The 19994-nt window shown below is 44.3% G+C and overlaps 1 protein-coding gene across 1 annotated transcript in view; it reads right to left on the reverse strand.

Moving 5' to 3' along the window:
- SND1 (staphylococcal nuclease and tudor domain containing 1) overlaps positions 1-14527 on the reverse strand; it is a 406385-nt gene extending 391858 nt beyond the window's left edge. Inside the window, exon 1 of the mRNA XM_045792715.2 lies at positions 14225-14527. Within this exon, the coding sequence (XP_045648671.1) occupies positions 14225-14302 (78 nt within the window). The 5' untranslated portion in view covers positions 14303-14527. The remainder of the gene's footprint in view (positions 1-14224) is intronic.
- Between the last annotated feature and the right edge of the window lie 5467 nt (positions 14528-19994).

Genomic DNA, 19994 nt, shown 5'->3' on the forward strand with positions numbered 1-19994 from the left:
ACAACCAGCTGGTGCGCCAGTCTGGCCCCTCCATCATAATGCACAGACTGGCATACCTCCTCAAGAAGCTAACAGAGGGCTCTCTGGCCTATCTGGAACTCCCCTGTGTTATCTTAACTGCAGGTACTGCCCAGAAGAGACTGCTCCTCCATTTTATTAAAAACATCCAGGGGCGCCTGGGTGGCTCAGTCAGTTAAGGGTCTGCCTTCGGCTCAGGTCATGATCCCGCGGGTCCTGGGACTGAGCCCCACCCTGGGCTCCCTGCTCAGCAGGGAGTTGCTTCTCCCTCCCTCTATCCCTCCCCCCACCCCGTGTGCTCTCTCTCTCAGTAAAATCTTAAAAAATAAACAATAAAAAAATAAAAACATCCGTAATAGTCTACATATCCTATGCTAACCATAAAGTCCACCTCTAATTCCCCTCTCCCTTTGGGGGGGTGGGCAGAGGGAGTGCACTCTCTAATGAACAACAAAACAAATACATTTCTTTAAAGTAAAGCATAGAAGGGTGCCTGGGTGGCACAGTTGGTTAAGCATAGGACTTTGGCTCAGGTCATGACCTCAGGGTTGAGATCGAGCCCTGCACTGGGCTCCGCACTCAGCTCATAGTCTGCTTAAAACCGTCTCTCACTTTGCCCCTCCACCCTGCGCCCTCTCTGACTCTCTCAAATAAATAAAATCTTTTAAAAAATAAAATAAAGCATAGAAATTTCAAATCCAAGTTTATGGACAGCTCAGACTCACAGGGCATCTTTACTCTTAGCATTGTGCCATCACCACTTTCAAAAACCAATTTTCTAAGTTCCTCAGATAAGCTAAGTCCCAAGCTTCTTATTCTCCCTACACTGGCTTTCAGCTTCTCCTGTTGATAATCAAAGAAACACATTTTCTTTGACACAAGAGTGAAAGAGGTACTTTCATTAAGAGCACTGATAATGATAACGGGAACACTTAAGAATTAAATGGAAAGCAAGCGTTCCAGCTAGCAGCCCTCTGCTGCTTTGCTATGTAACGGAAAGTTAGTCCTCCAGAGCTGGAATCAGGATGACTAACACTGGGGCAGGGCAGGCTTACCCAGGAGCTGGGCCTGTGCCCCACAGAGAGCCTGCAGGAGGTCTCAAGAGATTCTAAAGCTCTCACAAGAGAGGAGTTTAACAAGATAACTTGGCTTTTAAGTAATAGAGGCAGCCTCCTGGCCTCTGGGCTGTGAAAGGGCTCACCTGCCAAGAGTAATAACACAAGCAATTACTGCACACAGAATAATAGATCTCAGCAGGATTCCAGGACCCAGGCACTCCAGTCTCCCTTCCACACAGAGGGAAGGAAAGGGGGGTAGGGAAAGAATGCACCAAATTTTATGAAGACCTGGGAGAGTCCTGTTAGGTAAGCAGATAAATTACACTTGGCATAATAACACACTGTTTTGGGTTATTGCCAAAAATAAAAATGCCCCTGGTATTAAAGGCTATAAAACAATGGATTTTCCCTCTCCTGGAACAGAATTCATAAAGTTTAAAAGTTCACTAACCTCGCATTCCAAAGACTGGAAACAAAAACTTAGAAACCTCACCTCTTGTTCCTTTCTCTACTACAAACTTCCAGCAACGCTTAGTCACTTTAGGCAAGTTGCCTTAACCCTGAACACTGCATCCAGATTGCTCACAGCTGCTTCTAAGACTGAGTATTCCACCTGTACTTACCCATTTCTCCTGCCTTTTGTCTCATCCATTTTCTTCCTCTGCCTCTGTCAAGACCTGTCACTTTTACCACCTCCCCATAAAAGATTTTTAAAACAAACGGATCTGAAAATATCACATCTGACTTTTCCAACCCATCCATCCTCCAAGAAAACCATCAGTATTTAAATTCACAAGGTCCCCTTTCCATCATAAAACAAAGCTACCTGCCTCTATTTAACAGCAACACTTTAATGAGACTGACAACAAAAATTTCATCAGCCCAAAGCTTTACCCAGAACCAAGGACATAGCCTGGGGTCTCAAGCCTAGGCCGCTTTCTCTCCATTAAAGGCTTTCTTAGCCATGAGACCCTCTTTCAGGCCATCCCAGTTGCTAGATTTACAGGAACATCTACCTTCCGTTTATTTTGGTCTCTGTGAACTTTGTCACCCCACACTCTCCCAGATCTGACTGTTCTTACAAAGTACAGTAAGCAACCATTTTATCCCTGGAATCAGGACAGTTTGAAGTGAAAAGCGGTGTTCCTGATCATTATGCCAAGACAACAGGTGTAAAGAGCAACAGCCCAATGGAGATTGAGCTGTAAATCACCCCTTTCTTACAAAGGTGCCAAGGCCAGGTAAGGAGCTGTTACTTGCAAAGAACTAATTTATGTCCTTCCCTGGGAGACTGAGCTTTTAGCGAACCGGCATAGAGAACCGAAAAACCCCCAAATTTGGATTACTTAGTCTCCCTAGAGAATAAGGAAAGAGAATATGTTTTAGGGGTGCCTGGATTGGTTGAGCGTCTGACTCTTGGTTTCCACTGAGGTCATGATCTCAGGGTCATGAGATCAAGCCCCGAACCTGGCTCCAGATTCAGCGTGGACTCGGCTTGAGATTCTCCCTCTCCCTCTGCCCCTCCCCCTACTCACAAGCACACTCTCTAAAATAAATAAATAAAATCTTTCAAAAAAAGATGTTTTAGGGGCGCCTGGGTGGCTCAGCTAGTTAAGTGTCTGCCTTCAGCTCGGGTCATGATCCCAGGGTCCTGGGACTGAGCCCGCATCGGGCTCCCGGCTCAGGGGAGAGTCTGCTTCTACTTCTGCCCCTCACGCTTGCTCCCGCTCTCTCTCAAATAAATAAAATCTTTTAAAAAATGTTTTACATTGTAATGAAAAAATTGTTCTAAATATATCACCAGATCAACTTCAAGTTTTGCTGTGGACTTGGGTGGGGGTGGAGTTGAGACGGCAGTGATAAGGGTACTGGAAGAGGGGGATGAAATGCAGGCTGGTCCTGAAGTACCAGAGGCCAGAGGGTTGCTGGGAGGATGGGGGCAAGGAACCAAAGGGAGCCAGAACTTTTCCCACTTGAGTTTCTGCCTAACTAGCCAACCTTATGCCACTGAACAACAGTCTCTCTCTTCCTCTCTCTCTCTCACACACACAAACTGCAGTCTTCCACACATTACCTAAACTTGTTTAATCTTTCCTAATATTTCAACAGCTAATATCTCTGAAGTTCAGAAGAGTTACACATCTGCCAGTGCCCACGTTTCTGCTGTGCCAGGGGTTCCCAGACTTCTAAATTTCATAGACAAGTAAGGTTCCCCAGCCCCCAAAATCAGGGACTAACCTGTTATCTAGTTTTTATTTTTGCCAAGGATATTAAAACAAGTCATCACATTATTTATATAATAAAGGATATTTTAGCAAAAGTATTAAGAATATTATCTCAAAACTAAACCCAGTCCTTTAAATTGAACAACTTTAACATCCCAAGACCTGCCAGGTGTCTTTCTTTATTCCTCTCATTTTGCTCAGCCAGTTCCATTTTCATTCCCATCTGACTTGAGGATTGATACAGAAACTGCTGGACTAAGACTAGCTAATGGTCACTGAATGCCACATGCGCTGGACACTGTGCTAAAACATTTTCCACGCATTCTCTCATGTAATCAGCCCCAGCCCCATGAGGAGAGTGCTGTTATTACACCCATTTATAGGCAGAGCTGGAACTTGAGGGGTAAAATTACCTGCCCATGGTTATATGACTAGTAGTCGCTGAAGCAATTGACCTGAACCACAGACACTCCAGAAATCAGTTCAGTTCTGCCTCAAGACACAAGTCATGTCTGTTTCCCAATGTGGGTAGTGGCTTGTTTAAAAACAAACAAAAAAAACTGCTTTAAATGATAAATGAACCCTGTATATATTAGCATTTAATTGTTACACATGCATAAGAACTGTCCCCTTTCCAATTGTCTTTCCATGATTCCTATTAAATGAAGAAGAAAGTTCCAGTTTGGTGGCAGGAAGCCTTTAGCACATCTTCATCGCTTGTCAAATTTTCTTCAGAGCCCTCCACATGACACAAGACCTAACTAGAATTTAATAACATTTTGTTTTCATTGTGCATTTTTTAAGGTACTTTCTAGTTATGGCAAGTAACACGGGTTTCCCATTTCCAACAGTGAAATTAAGTTTGCTTTATTTTTTTTTTTAAAGATTTCATTTATTCATTTGAGAGGAAGAGAGAAAAGCAGACTCCTCACTGAGCAGGGAGCCCAATTCGGGGCTCTATCCCAGGATGCTGGGATCATGACCAGAGCTGAAGGCAGACGCTTAACTGAATGAGCCAACCAGGCACTCCAAATTAAGTTTGCTTTAAAAATAATATTTCAGGGATGCCTGGGTGGCTCAATCAGTTAAGCATCTGCCTTCAGCTCTGGTCATGATCCCAGCATCCTGGGATGGACCCCAAATTGGGCTCCCTGCTCAGCGGGGAGCCTACTTCTCCCTCTCCCTCTGCCCCTCCTCCCGCGTGTGCGTGCTTGCTCTCAAATAAATAAATAAATTCTTTTAAAAAAATAATATTTCAATTTTTAAAATAGCTGATTCCCCAAAAGATTTTTGAACTACACAGAAGCAGAGGCAGTGTTCCAGTGCTAAAACTATGGGAGGGGTACGCACACATCTGAAGCCCTACACCAAGGCTGGGATCTGCAACTGACTGAAAGGCTACCAACGCTGACTACCCTGGTTCAGTCTCTCCAGACAATTCTAAAAATTGCAGGGTTTTCCCACACAGGATGTGGCCATGCTTACCACCTCCCATCCTCACCTTGTCCAAGAAGAAAAAAAGAAGAAAAGCTATGCACCAGTCCATGGAAAAAAAGTCAAACCTCTCACATGACCTTGCCTGTCACCTTCTCATGTCACCTGTAGCTGGGTAGCTGCACACTTCCTTAGTCATGGAGCCCTCTAGCACCCAGAGAGCAGATGAAGCTAAAGCTCAAAGAACCTACGCTCCTTTAAATACCAGGACCTTAAAACACCAGACGGTCTTCAAGCAATTAAAAATTAGTTATTTAGTGATCCCCAGGTGGTTGGGCTCTGCCCTCCACTGAAGAGATAATGCAGTTTTCAAGGACACTCTGACTGGGGAAACAGAGGACTACCAAATGTGCAATGATTAATGAGTAAAGAGATGTTAAGCTGTATTTTGCCCTAAATTTTACCTACGATGTTATTTGTAAGAAATAAACAGGTGAAGTGTAAGTAAAACCACCCTACAACCACCAAAAACATTAAGTGATATGAAAAGGTATCAGCATTGCACTGCCAGGAACGTATCTTCTGGAAATGCCAACGCAAGAACACAAAGATGTAAAAAAAACGTTCAATCAGTGTAGCAGTGTTTAGAATCATGAAAACCAAAAACATGTATCAACAAATAAATGGATAAGTAAATACACCCAAATGATGGAATACTCTTCAACCATTAAAGAATGAGGTAGGATCTATAATTATGACCTAGATGATCATGACAATTTTTTAAAAAGTTGCAGGACACATATATTATGACCCCATTTCTATCTCTTAAAGAAAAGGAGGATGTATTTTTCTGCATGAAAAGTCTGGAAACACATTTTCTTAGGAGAATAAGAATGAATGTTAGAAAACTGAGGGATTAGGCCAGAGGCAGAGAGATTTTTGTATTTAATTTTATATACTTCTCTACTATTTGAAATCTTATGAGCAGGTAATATTAAGTCCAAAACTTAAATATTGGTAATTATTAAATTACTAATGCTGGCTGGCATTCACCTGAACTTTTTGAAGGAATTCAGGGATGAACCAGAAAACTATTGGTCAAAATGAGGAAAAGTCACCAAGGGAACTGCAGATACGACCCTTAATCATAAGGACTTTGAAGACTTGAGAACTGTAAGAAACTTTTATTTCCATACTAGACAAACTAGTGGAATAAAAAGTAAAGACGAAGACCACCACAGAGGTCATTCAGGGTTTACTGATGTTGTTAAGAATGGGGCTTATAAACAAGAAACAGGATAGAAACAAACCAGAAAGCCCAAGCGTGTGGCTTCCAAAGATTACAAAAGCAGAAAGTGAGCAGCACAGAATCTTCATGTTTGTAGAGGACACTAAAGACTTCCATAGTAATAATGTACCAAGTTATTGGCACCAAATTATAGGATAATCTTGGGAATCTATGCAAATAGAAGGAAAAGTGGCAGATGAATGTTAAAATGAGCATATGGCCTAAATCAGGCATGTAAAACAACAACTTCTCAGCTGTCAGCTATGACCCAAGAATGGGATCTCAGATCACTATAAATGGACCCCTTAGGACGTCAGCCCAATGCTCAGCTACAGATTAAAAGCAACGCAAAGTGTCCTGGGAGCCATCAAGACAAGCACTAAAAAGAGACTAGTATCCTCCTCTCATAAAATTCTAATGCACCCACCCCAACATTCCTTTTGTCATTTGTGTCCTGCCCCTTCAACTACACATAGAAAAGGAGTTAAATAAGATCAGTGGGTCTCAAATGCCAGTCCCTGAATGGATCCAAAAATGACTCTCAGAATCACCTAGGAGAGGCTTTTTTTGAAAATACAGATTCCCAGGCCACACAGAGATTCTACTTCAGTGCCTCTGAAAGGCCTTCCAGGTGGTCCTGAAGCAACGATCTGGTCAGAAAAATCACTGGGCTGCTTCTCTCTAATCCTACTCCCAGAAAGGATTTAAGAAAGCTTACAATAAAAAATAAACTCAAAAGAAAAGAAACCATGTGAGGAACTACCAAGAATAGATTATGATGATTCCCATACTTGCACGTTAAATGAAGTGGAAAAGATCTGCAAAAGACAATTAGGATGATCTAAAGGAAGAAGCTCCAGCCTTGAAGTGTAAAAAGCAGAGCTCAGAACCCTACCAAGCCCCCCCAGACTCCTCCAAGTAAGAGCAGGACCAGAGTAAACGCTCCCCATGAGCTAGAGTTTCCCAGAGTGCCCTCCTCAGCCCCACCTTCTCAAGTCAAGACCTGCTGCCCCAGGAGAATGGCAGGGTATTCTGAAGCAGAGGTGAGACTGTAAATAAAACCCACTGCTGGCCTGTTTCTCTGGGTCCCAAACAAGCACTCCCACTAGTCTATCCTGAGACCACTACTGAGGCCAGGAACCCCTGAGCTCATTTCTATCCACCACCTTCAATCCACTCCGCTACCCAGTCACTTAGTCTAATTCAAATTCTAACTCCCTCATCTCCTACACTACAAAAACCACATTTTACATTTCATCTACTGTCTCAAAAAAAAAAAAAAAAAAAAAAAAAAAAAAAAAAAAAACCCAAGCAATGGGAACAGAAAACATGTTTCATTGCAGGATAAGCAGCAATTCAAAGTGAAGCCTACCATACGGTAGATTTCTCAGTTTTGATTCATCATGCCTAAAAGACATTCAATATAAGATTTCTTATACAATCACAGCCTTTGGGGCTGTAAGAAGTTTAGAGACTGAGTTTACCACTTCATTTAAGAGAGAAAGAGCCTGAGAGGTGAAATATCTTACTCCATTTCACTCATGTGGAGGATAGCACCATCTGGGCTAGAACTGTATCCCCTGAATCCTAGGCCAATCTCTCTTCTCTGCCAGGCTGCTTCCCAAAGACAATGTTAATAAATTAGGTTTACTAACTTTAGGCACAGATTCTCCCATCTTTTCAATTCCTCCTCTTACACGGGTTGGTGTTATAAGACCATCCCAAGAAGACTACCTCCCATATAGAATCTAAAGCACCTCAAAATGTGTTAAGGCATAAAGAGAGGAGATGGTGCCTTAAATCACTCATCATAAGCATATTAAGAGAAAATGTGCCAAGCTCAGTTTATAGGATAGATTGAACATCTCAAAAATGACATCCGAAAATGTCACCTGAATTTTCATTAGATTTTTACCTATAAGTTGTTTTACTTCCTAATTTTAAAAAAATGCCAACTGAAACCACTGTTTTTTTTCCTAAACCCTAGAGCTAAGTGCGAAAAACATTAGTTTATCATACTGAGTCTCAGGGAAAATAAGTGAAATATCGCAACACTCCATCTGCGTCAAATGTTCACAACCTGTGATTCTGCATCAATTTCAACTGTAAAAACAAAAAGCATATGTCAGTCTCCCAAGAGAAGAATCAGCAACAGAAACCGGGTGTCTCTCCATTTCCCAACAAGAAATACGAGGAAAAACTACATAAGCCCCTTAAGAGTTGAATCCCTTTACTTTGTACCTTATCCCGGATAAGGCTAAGAATTTCCTATAATATTTAGCTATGCTATTCCTCAAAGAAATGAAATAAAATAAATCCGAAGACCAGATTCCAAAGGGTATCTACTGTAACCCCTGCTAGAACCACACCTGTCAGCTGGATAGCTAGTCTACACTCATAATCGAGTACACAACAGGCCTTAGAACCTTCACTCATTTCCCAAATGTCACACTCCAAGTAAACTGAGGCACAGGCTCCACCAAATCATTTGCCCACTTATTACCAGCACTGAACACTACCTAGCTTCAGGAGTCTCCCCTCATGTTAATAAGCCACACTATGCATGAGCTAGTTCCTTCCTGACCATTAGTTTGAGCTCTGAAGCATATGACTTTTTTTCACCATCACTGTCACTAAAGCTTGCTAGGTTAAAAGTGTTGCCAGAGGCCAGAGCAGCAGAACATTCCATGTAGTAATAAAATGCTAACAGAAGTATAAACAACGACAAATTCTACATGCTATTTGACTCTCATTGAGCCAGCTCCTGGCATCTATCTTTTCAGCTAAGTACCCTCCACTGGAAGGTGGTGACCTTAGGAATACACAGGACTGGCTGACAGGAAGCCAAAAAAACCTTAGTCTTGGCCCTGTAAGAAACAAGACTATGACCAAGAGCAAGTATTTTTTTTTTTTATCAGTTTCCTACTGTTTACACTGAGTTACTGTGGGCTATCAATCTCACCAGGATACCAGGACAGCAACCGCCTCTACTGCCGTTCTGCCTTCTATCACCCTAAAACACATATTAATAGCTCAGGTGAAATCCTTACCATTTACGTGGAACACTGACCTTGAAGGAATTGAAGAGCTACTATAAAAACACTGAAGATAAACATCAGTGGGGATCCTACGGCTTTTGCACTTGCTGTTCCCTATGGCTGGTTCTCAGCTGTCTGTCAGATCTCTGCGCGAGTGCTGAGAGAAGCCTTTCCTAAACACCGTATCTATGGGTGCACCCCTTCCCTTGCTCTCAATCACTCTGTCCCATTCCCCAGAAATCAGATCTTGTAATATCATACTTATTTCTTATTTACGTTTTTATTGTCTGTCTCCTCCATAAACCATAAGGGCAGGAATCTGATCTACTTTTTACCACCGTTTCTCCAATACCCACACAAAGCTTGACACAGCAGATGATCAATAAAATTAATTCCACAAAGAAAGGAAGTACGATTGCTCATCATTCTGTATCATCAGTACATGGCAGCAGCCACTGTTAGCATGACTAGAGCCTGCTGGATGCTTTCTTTTCATACAGAAAAAAAAAATGACAGAAGACATTTAAGATACAGTAGAAACTTAGTACTCCTTTACCTACGACCTTGATTGAAAGCTACCATGCTCGCCTGCTGAGAAGTGGGCAATTTTAAGACTACAGGGAAAAGCCTTCCATCCCCTTCTACCTAATTCTTTGCAAATGGCTCTACTAAAATACTGTTATTCAGCTACCTTGTCCCTGAGTAGTAGAATAAGAGTAGTAGTAGCATAAGAGTTATCTTAAGTAGGTTAGGAAAGACGTTTTTTTCTTTCAGTCTGCATGAGCTAAGTGCACGTAGGAAGGAGCAGATCAATGGACTACTACTCTTTGTCCCCACTACACTCTGGAAAGACACATACTTTTTAGTTCAGAAACCTAAGAAACAGTTAGGTATAATAATCTAAATTACATGTAGCATTTCCTACAAGCTGCACACTGGAGAAATTTCCACTAAGCTACTCACCAGGAAGTCGGTATCCCACTTGAGAACAACCTGGCAGCACAATTCCTGTTGAAGGAGGAAACTGGCCATCTCCTCCTTTTGATGCCCCTCTGCCTTAGTCACCCAGTGAGAATCACGCACGGTTCATAGCCTCAAACCAAAGACTGGCAGAGGGATTCCTTTCGCCTTTAGGCAATTAAATGGGGTGGGGTGAAATGAACGGAGATTTGGCCTTGTCCTCCCTTTGGCCTTTCACACCATAAGCAGGATAAGACATGCTGCTTCCACAGCAGCTTCTGATAAGCACAAAAGATTCAAGAACTGTGGCAGACGCATTTTGCTGTCCTGAAAGCAACCCGTGTGGCTCCTGCTTGAAAAGACACACGAACACACCAAGTTAGAATGGGAAAGTGAAGAGTGAAAAGACATAGAAAACAGCTCTATCCCCAAAAGAGAAAGTAAACAGGTGTGTAAGACCAGAGAAAATAGCCATCTCTACGTAGCTGCTAAGTAGAGTGACCAAATTTTACGCTAAGTACCCCAAAACTTCTCCCAACCTCATCTATTTAACATGTGCTGAAAATAATCTGTTGCGGCTAAAGTCTAGCAAATTATTCAAAAAAATCCAGAGTCAGAATCTTTCTGGGTTTTGAGAAAATACTATCTGATTTGACAGGGACATTCAGGGGCATTTTCCAGGTTATATTTTGTCTGCCCACACACTTGCCAGTCTCATCCCAACTCAGGAAATATAAATCCACCTTCAGGTTTTCCATCATCCTCACTGCCTTTTCAGTAACAGAACAGCTCCAAAATGCTTGTGTCAACTTACTACCCACTTCCTCCTTAAACACATTCCAGAACCAACTCTGTTTCTGTCCCTTCGCTCCCACTCTCAAAAGCAGACACAGCCTCTACCTTCACCATCATTTTTTAAAACTAGTCAATGCAAAGATTTTTTTACAACTTGATTTCCAAGTTCTTTCTTCTTTAACCTTAAAAAAAAGTAACGAAGGACTTACTAGGATTAGAAGGCAGAGACCAGAAGAAATCTGCACCTTCCATGGCTCTATAATCTGATTTTTGCCCCCCCCAAAAGAGGAAGGACCTCTTCACTGCAGCAAAGCTCACCCCTATACCGTTTCAGACCTGCAGCTCAGCCTGAGTCCAGACAAATATGGAGGGCGCCCTTGAAAAACATACCTCTGGTTAGTCAGTGTTCCAGATTCTACCCCTCTCCCAAAAGGCAGTAGCTATTCTCTAACTCTCAAACTATTTCCCTCTCACTTTCCTATCACAGAGCTCCATTTTCCTTTGTAGAGTTCTCACGAAGCACTTCCTAGTACCACTGGAAATGATTGCTCTCCAGGAAAATACAACTTTGCTTAGCACAAGAGCTTCACACAGAGCAATTTGCCAGTGGTCGATTTTTCATTCCAGACAAGGCTTCTACTCCTGGCACAAATCTGCCTGTCGCCCTGCAGTTCACCTGGCTTCCCTCCCCTAACCCCCACCTACGACTCAGCCACCCATCCCTGCAGTTTGGTCAAAGAAAGACACAGCAATATAGACTACTCATTGGCTGAATTTTCTTTTTTTTCCTTTTTTTTTTAAGATTTTATTAATTTATTTGAGAGAGTGAGAGACAGAGAGAGCACAAGCTGGGTGAGAGGCACAGGGAGAGAGAGAGAGGCAGGCTCCCTGCTGAGCAGTGAGCCAGATGCAGGGCTCGATCCCAGGACCTGGGGATCACGACCTGAGCCAAAGGCAGACTGAGCCACCCAGGCGCCCCACGAGGATTGAATTTTAAAATCTTCCTCCCACGGGGCGCCCGGGTGGCACAGTCGTCGTTAAGCGTCTGCCTTCGGCTCAGGGCGTGATCCCAGCGTTCTGGGATCGAGCCCCACATCAGGTTCCTCCGCTAGGAGCCTGCTTCTTCCTCTCCCACTCCCTCTGCTTGTGTTCCCTCTCTCACTGGCTGTCTCTGTCAAATAAATAAATTTTTTAAAAATCTTTTTAAAAAAATCTTTAAAAAATAAAAATTAAAAAAAATAAATAAAATCTTCCTCCCGGATTCAAGTGTGTCTTCCACACCACACTCCTATGCACATAATGACCATAAGCACCAAATGAAGTCACTCACCACAATAACAGCTCGAGGATAAGACAAGGAATAACATCTAATCTTTCCTCAACTTGATCACAGTCAGCTTCACTTTCCTGCAATTTTGTGTCATGCATCACTGGCCCCACCCTCCACATTATAAAGTCATGTCCTAGAGGCAGAAGCAGCACAGCACGAAGTGGAGCAGCACGCGCTGTGGCAGACAGGCCTGGGTTCAAGTCCCAGCTCTGCCTCTTACTGCCAGTAAAAGTGCCTGTCCTTGCGTGAACTACTCTTTCTAAACCTCAGATTACACGCCTGTAAACTGTAACCAATAATGCTATCTACTTGTTAGGTGTTATAAATGAAATAATACAAACAGAATACTCAGCACAAGACACGACCCTTAATAAATAAGTGATTGTTGATGTTCCGTATCCATGGGGGTAATCTGCGGGCATGGTCACCTCATAGACTCCAAATGCCCTGGAGGCCTCTAGCACTGACAGAAGCAAAAATATATTCAGCCTCATTCCACTCTTACCCCACAAATGAGAGGGACCTTTAAGAAAAATTCAAGCCTTAGTGAAGGAAAGAATTCAGAAAGATCCACTCAATTGCTGCCAATCCCACCACCGGACCGCCAAGTGATGCTGTGTTCTTATGGTGAAGGGAAAGATCAGTGCAAATAAAGAAACTAATGTAAGAGGAGCTACTCATGGGACAGATCAAGATTCAAAGAGGCAAAAATATGTGGACCTTGGAAATTCCCTTCTCACTCAGCTTCTAATAAATTCTGACTTTCCATTTACGCATAAAGGGGAAAAGCAATACTGAAAACCCTGGGAATCTCAGCTGGTGGCAGAATATTACCTAAGAAATGAATACATGAGAATTAGGCTGGAGAAAAAAAATCTCAAAAATTTACACACACACACACACACACACACACACACACACACACACAAGCTAAAGAACATTTTAACCCTAACAGACAATGAGCCAAGAAAACAGAATGTTTTTTAAACTTTGTGCAACTGCAAAAAAATGTGGAACTTTGAGAGAAAATATCATAAAAGATATTTGCTGTTTCAGAAGGAAGTCAGTATTAAAGTCCGAAATGTCTGAATGTCTATTAGTCTGCAGTCATCACAACTGGAAAATCTGTCAACAACCAAGAAACGTCAAGTTCCAAGATTTGGGAGGGTTCGGGGGAGAACAGAGGTAACAAGTGATAAAGAGAATTTATGCTACAAAATTATCATGGAGCCGGAGGGTAAATTTTTAAAAATTAGTCTTGCAGGGTTTTAAATACAAAATTCAAGAATGTGGGGAGTGAGGGGATATAAAATCAAGCAGAATCTAGTGTTAGGGCCGTGGACTGGGAATCCGAACACTTGGGCCCCGGTCCTGGCCCCGATCCAAGCCACCACGTGATGACCTTAGGCAAGTCACTGCCCTCTTCAAACCAGTCTCCTTATGTGTAAGGGGTGAGGGAACAATAACGATCGCTAAAATTCCTACTGGCCTAGCATTTAAGGGTCAGAAGGAGAGGGAGACCAAATACTAAGAGCTTTCGGGACTACACACTTGACAGAAGAGGTGGAGAGAAAAAGACGGAATATGAGGGCCAAAGAGCGAGAAAACTTGGGAGTAAGTAAGTGAGCGTCAGTGGAAACTGAAAAGCTTCAAGATGGCCAAATGCTCTTAGTTTCAGGGAAGAGCGGATGTCAGGATCTCGAAAAGCTGCACACTGCTCAGCAGATGTCAAAATGGACAGAAGAACGGGGGGATGGGAGGGCAGATATCAACTTCTTATCTCCGTTAATCAATCAAGTGACCGATCTGTCCTGGTAAACAGCAGGTCTGAGTGCCGCCGACCACGGAAATCACTGTGACCCCTGATGCCAGAGTGTCCGGGAAGTAAAGTACCAAGGGGATTCCGTGTCGGGTTCCGTCTAGGAAGGGAATTCCGAGAATGGGTGAAAAGTAAGGAAAGGGACAGAGGAAAGGGGTTCTGGGAGACCATGCAGACTGGCGGAAGGGGAAGAGGAGCCAGCGCCAAAACCCGCCCGGAGGCGGGCGGTGGGGGTCAGTGTCCCGGGCCCCGCTCTCACCATCTTGACGATGCCCCGCTGCACGGTGGGGACCGCGGGTCCCCCGGAGGTGCCGCCGCTCTGCGCGGAGGAGGCCATGTGTAGAGATGGAAAGGCAGCAAGTAAGGCGGTGGACCGGCTTGGAGGTGTCAATGTGAGTGTCGGTGTTGGTGAGAGGCCGCCGCGGCAGAGAGCTGGCAAGCGACGGGTTTCGGGCAATGGACGGCACGGACTCGCCGGGCGCTCACAAGAGCAGCAGCGGGACTGGGAGCGAAAGAGGAGACGCGTTCTCCGCCGCCGCCACACGTTCTACTCGCCGCGCAAGCGTGCCAGAGCGCCACCGCCCTCCGGCCAATTAGCGCCCAGAGCCCGCCGGACCTCAAACCAATAGGCACCCTGCTCGCGGAGCCCCGCCCTTTAGTCCCAAAACGGGAGGAAAGCTCCAGGAAGCGCTGAAAGAGCTGATTTGCGGTGACGGCCTAAGTATGGGGCGGGACTTCCGGGGCAGCCGTAGTAGGTAGTGTCGGGAGGTGTAGTGGGAAGGAAAGGACACGTCAGCATCTGGCCGTGGGGCGCGGGGGGCCATGGGAGCCCCGGGGGCGGGGCCAGCCTCGCCCTCAGGCCTGGCCCCGCCTATTGTGCCCCGCCCCGCGAGCCACCGGGGAGCCCACGTGGACTGCAGCGTTCCTGGAGGGCTCACCAGGATTGGGGATTGGGGATTGGGGAATCCGGAGCCATGAAGGCAAAGAACTGAAAGGCTCTCCGCACCGGCTTGCACACCTAATTCCGACATTTTATCTCAGCTAAAAGTGTGGGGAGAACTTGGAAAAGTCTGATCATCGTGAAATTTACGGATGTTGGCGTTGACAGGCAACGTGGCCGGGAACCCTCCCTGTATTCCGAAGTGTATTTCGTTCGTGTTTGTGTCGCCGGTGTCTAGCACTTGTAAGGCTTTCGATTAATGTTCGTTGGTGGGAGAAATAAATGTCTCTTAGGGGCTGATGTGCCGTGTGCGCGCGGGAGAATGACCCTCGTTTTCGGGCTCTTTGTAGTTTCGCCAATGAAGTTAGGGAAAGCGTTGGTGCAGCCTCTCCTTGGGCCTGGAGGAGAGAGTCCCTAGACCGCTTGTGATGAGCCACCCGCCGCCCCCAACCCACCTCATCCCATCCCTTTACCGGGCCCTAGTCTTTTTTGAATAGATTGGGGGAGGGGGGGTGCAGAGCAAGGGCATACAAATATTTAAATGAATGTTTAGAGACAATTTATGTTTGTCCTGTGCCCACTATGTGGAGCCAAGGACCTTTCCTTTAAACCACTTAATCTTAATCTTGAAATCTGGCTCTATACTGAGGACACCATTTCCCCTGTAGCTCTTTTGAGAAGAGGTTGTCTATGCTTCCACACTACATATCCCAGGGTCAAGTTTTGGGGGTCAGCATCTTCCTAGATACTTAGCGCTGCCCCATGCATTCCATTAATTTGCCACCCTCTTAAACACACACACACACACACACCTTTGTGAAGGTTCATTCCACCTGATTTATGCCTCTATCTCATTAAGGTTGTTGTCTCCTCTGCCTCAACTGCCACCTTGTCATTGGTTGAAATCAACACCTGGTGCATACTTCTCCACCCAGTGACCTTGAATGACTTAAACATTTATGAACCTGACTTGTCCAATACCCTGGCGTCTCAGCTTCTTGACTCATCTTCAAGGAACTTGACCTCTGTGCCAATTTAGGCACCCTCTTCAGTATGGATGAAGTATGGCAACTGTTCCATGGCTGAAATTGTAAATTCCAGACCCCCCATTCTCTGATCATAATAACTGTCCTTTCTCCCTTCTCACTCAGTTACTTCTCTTATACCTTGTATTCATTATCTATTGCTGCCTACCAATTTACCCCAAAATTTAAGTACTAAGCAATGAGCGTCTATTATCTCACAGTTTTTGTCAGGAATCTCTGCATGGCTTAGCTGAGTGCCTTTACCTCAAGGTATCTCACAAAGCTGCAGTCAAGGCATCAGTGGCAGCTGTGGTGTCGTGAGGGTCTATGATCTGACAGGGAGGATCTGCTTCCAAGCTCACTCCTATCGTCATTGGCAGGATTCAGTTCCTCAAGAGCTTCGGACTGAGGGCCTCAGTTCCTTGCTAGTGGGTCTCTGCGTGGGGCAGCTCAGATGGTAGCTGGTTTCTATCAGAGCAGGCAAATGAGAAAACAAGAGAGGACAAGCAAACCAGTCTCTCTGAACCTAATCTCAGAAGTAACATCCCATCACTTTGGCCACATGCTATTCATTAGAAAAGTCAGGCCCACCCTCAAGGGGAGAGGATTACACAGGGCACAAATACCAGGAGGCAGGATCACTGGCGATCATCTTCGAGGCTGCCAATCACACACTACTCTAAAGCTTTACATAGAATTCAAAGTCCCTGAATCTCTCTATCTCTAATCAGTTCCCTTCTGCTTTCTCCTGGATCCTTGCTTAGACTCTCATTTTTGCCCCCTCCTCTCAGTAGCTCACCTCTAATCCCCGTTGTCTTCCATTGGATCTACATGTCAAAATTCCAATTCTAGATCTCTCTGCATTCTCCAAATCTACCACTTAGCTAGAGAAAACACTCCTCAACTGTGCAGGTTGGTGCCACGGTGAATTATGGGCCCTCACACATTACTTGGAGTTCTTCTGTTTCCTAAGCCACTTTGGCCAGTAGGTGTGGTTGTTGTTTAATTAGCTTAATTTTTTTCGAGTGGTTTTAGGTTCAAAGCAATATTGAGGGGAAGGTACAGAGATTTCCCATATAGTCCCTGCCCATACACATGCATAGCCTCCCCCAAAGTCCGTAATTTATATTAGGGTTCACTCTTGATATTGTACATTCTGTGGGCGTGGACAAAGGTGTAATGAATGACATGTATCCACCATTATGGTATCACACAGAGTAGTTTCACTGCCCTAAAAATCAGTGACCCTGGGGGGGAGAGGGAGGATACAAAAATATATATATTAAAAATAAAAATCAGCCTGTTTTAAACCTCTGTTTTTCTTTTAACACCAATTCCGCTGGCTCCCATACTCTCAAATGCTGATAGACCTTCTACTTGGGAGAGATGATAAAAGCCATCAAGAACTCCCTTCATTTCCCCACCACCAAATCTGAAAACTTACCTTCCTTCTCATTCCTTGTCTTCTCCCTTGCTACAAAGAAAAAACATCCTCCTACTGTTTAGGCTAACCCCTCCATCTATGTTCCGGATCCACCCTTTCCACCTTGTCAAGGACTCTCCTTTTTTTTTTTTTTTTTTTTAAGATTTTATGTTTAAGTCATCACACCTAACTCGGGCTTTGAACTCACTATCCTGAGATCAAGAGTCACAAGCTCCACTGACTAGGCAGCCAGGTGCCCCCAGGGCTCTCTCATAGATAATTCCCTCTCCTGTCTTTATAGCTTCTCAGTTTATCCTGGATTCTTCTTATTAGCATTTAAATATTCTCAAATTTCTTGCATAGTGAAAATAAATAAATCTTTCCTTTATTCCACATCCCGCTTTTAGTAGCTCTCCTCCCCGCCCCCCATAGGCAAACCCTCTTGGGGAAAATTCTGTACGTTTGTTGCCTCCCACATCCTCACACTGCGTTCAGTCATCAGCACACTGCACTCTTGCTCTTACCAATTTACTGAAACTGTTCTCTCCAAGGTCAATGCTGACCTCCTCATCACTACATTCAGTGGACACTTTTCACTCCTCACTTTGCTGAACCCTTTATAAAATTTGACGATATTTGCACCTCGAAATGCCTTTTTCCTTCCCATATTCCTTTATTCCTGCCATCTACCTAGCTGTTCCTCCTTATCTCCATTGTGCATGACTCTTCTTTTGCTTGCACTTAATATGGATGCTCCTCTGGGTTCTTCTCAAAACACCTTCCTTTCTAATTTGAAACATTCTTCCTAGGACATCTTAGCCACTCGCCTGGCTGCATGCTAAGGATTCCCAAATATAGATATATAACTCCTATTAAAATCTCTCTCTTGGGCTCCAAATCCTATGCTCAACAATACTCTGGATATCTGCCCACGGCTGTCACCTTGGGAATTCAAATCCAGCATGTCTCACAAGGAGCTCCGTATCTTTCCTCCCAAACCTGCTCTTCCCTAGTAGGTGTCACAGCCCAAATCATGACACCAAAAGTTACCCAGCTGCAAGCCAGAAATCTGGAGATCATCAGCGACTCTGCCTCTTACTCATTTCCCACTTCTTAGTTAACCTCTGAAATCTGTTAGAGCCACAGAGCACGGTCAATCTCACATGCCCTGGTAACAGACCACCTGGGTTCACATCCCAACACTGCATAACCTTTTTTTTTTTTTAAAGATTTTTTTATTTATTTGACAGAGAGAGAGACAGCGAGCGAGAGAGGGAACACAAGCAGGGGGAGTGGGAGAGGAAGAAGCAGGCTTATAGCGGAGGAGCCTGATGTGGGGCTCGATCCCAGAATGCCGGGATCACGCCCTGAGCCAAAGGCAGACGCTTAACCGCTGTGCCACCCAGGCGCCTCCCAACACTGCATAACCTTGAGCAAGGTATATAGTATCTCTGTTTGATGGATGTCTCTTCGGTAAAATAAAGATGATAATAAGATCTGCCTCCTAGGGTTGTTCTGGTCTTGAGGGTTATATGAATTAGTATATGTAAAACACATAGAACACTGTCTGGATTATCTATGTGTTAAATTTTTTATGACTATTATTAAAAATCTCCTATTGCTTAAACTTGGCATAATATTTACTCGGACTGCTGCACAGGCTTGTAATAGAGTTCCCTGACACCAGTCTCCCTTACCTACACCCCATTCATTCTTCCTACTGCAGCCAAAGTGACTTTTTTTTTTTAAGATTTATTTTTTTATTTGAGAGAGAGCACATGCACAAAGCAGAGGGAGTGAGAGGGAGAGAAGCAGATCCCTGCTGAGCACGGAGCCCAATGCAGGCTTGATACAGAGCTTGATTCGGGGCTCAATTGCACAACCTTGAGATCACAACCCAAGCCAAAATTAAGAATTGGACGCTAAACCAACTGAGCCACCCAGGGCCCAAAAGTGACATTTCTAATGCCACTTTCTCTTCTCCTCAGTTCCCTCCTGTGATTTCTTCACACCAGATCTCCTCTCACAGTTCTACCTTCAAACAGCTATACAGGCCAAGTGAACTTGGTTTTGGTCTCTCTAGGAAACCCTCCTTTGCCTTCAGGCCTTTTTGCATACTTTGTGTCTGCCTGGATCACTCTTCCCAGCCCTCTGTACTCCTCTCCACCCCCACTCACTTCACAGGGCTACCACCTCCCCATCCTTCAATTTCCTACTTAGAAAACACAGTGCAGCCCCTGAAAGGCATTGAGAAGAATGACAGGTTTAGTTCTCTTTCCTCTTATTTTTGGTCTATCAAAGCACTTATCGGATTGGAGCATAATTGTCTCTTTGCCCTCTAAAATGTCATCAGGGGCTCCTGGGTGGCACAGCAGTTAAGCGTCTGCCTTAGGCTCAGGGCGTGATCCCGGCATTCTGGGATCGAGCCCCATGTCAGGCTCTTCTGCTGGGAGCCTGCTTCTTCCTCTCCCACTCCCCCTGCTTGTGTTCCCTCTCTCGCTGGCTGTCTCTCTCTCTCTCTGTCAAATAAATAAATAAAAATCTTTAAAAAAAAAATAAATAAAATAAAATAAAATGTCATCAGACTCAGTCTGATTTATTTACAGTGGAATTCCCAGCCCAATGTCTGGCACAGATAGCT

This window comes from Ursus americanus, chromosome 3 (assembly GCF_024610735.1).
Source record: "Ursus americanus isolate L20-20 chromosome 3, mUrsAme1.1.p, whole genome shotgun sequence".
NCBI lineage: Eukaryota > Metazoa > Chordata > Mammalia > Carnivora > Ursidae > Ursus > Ursus americanus.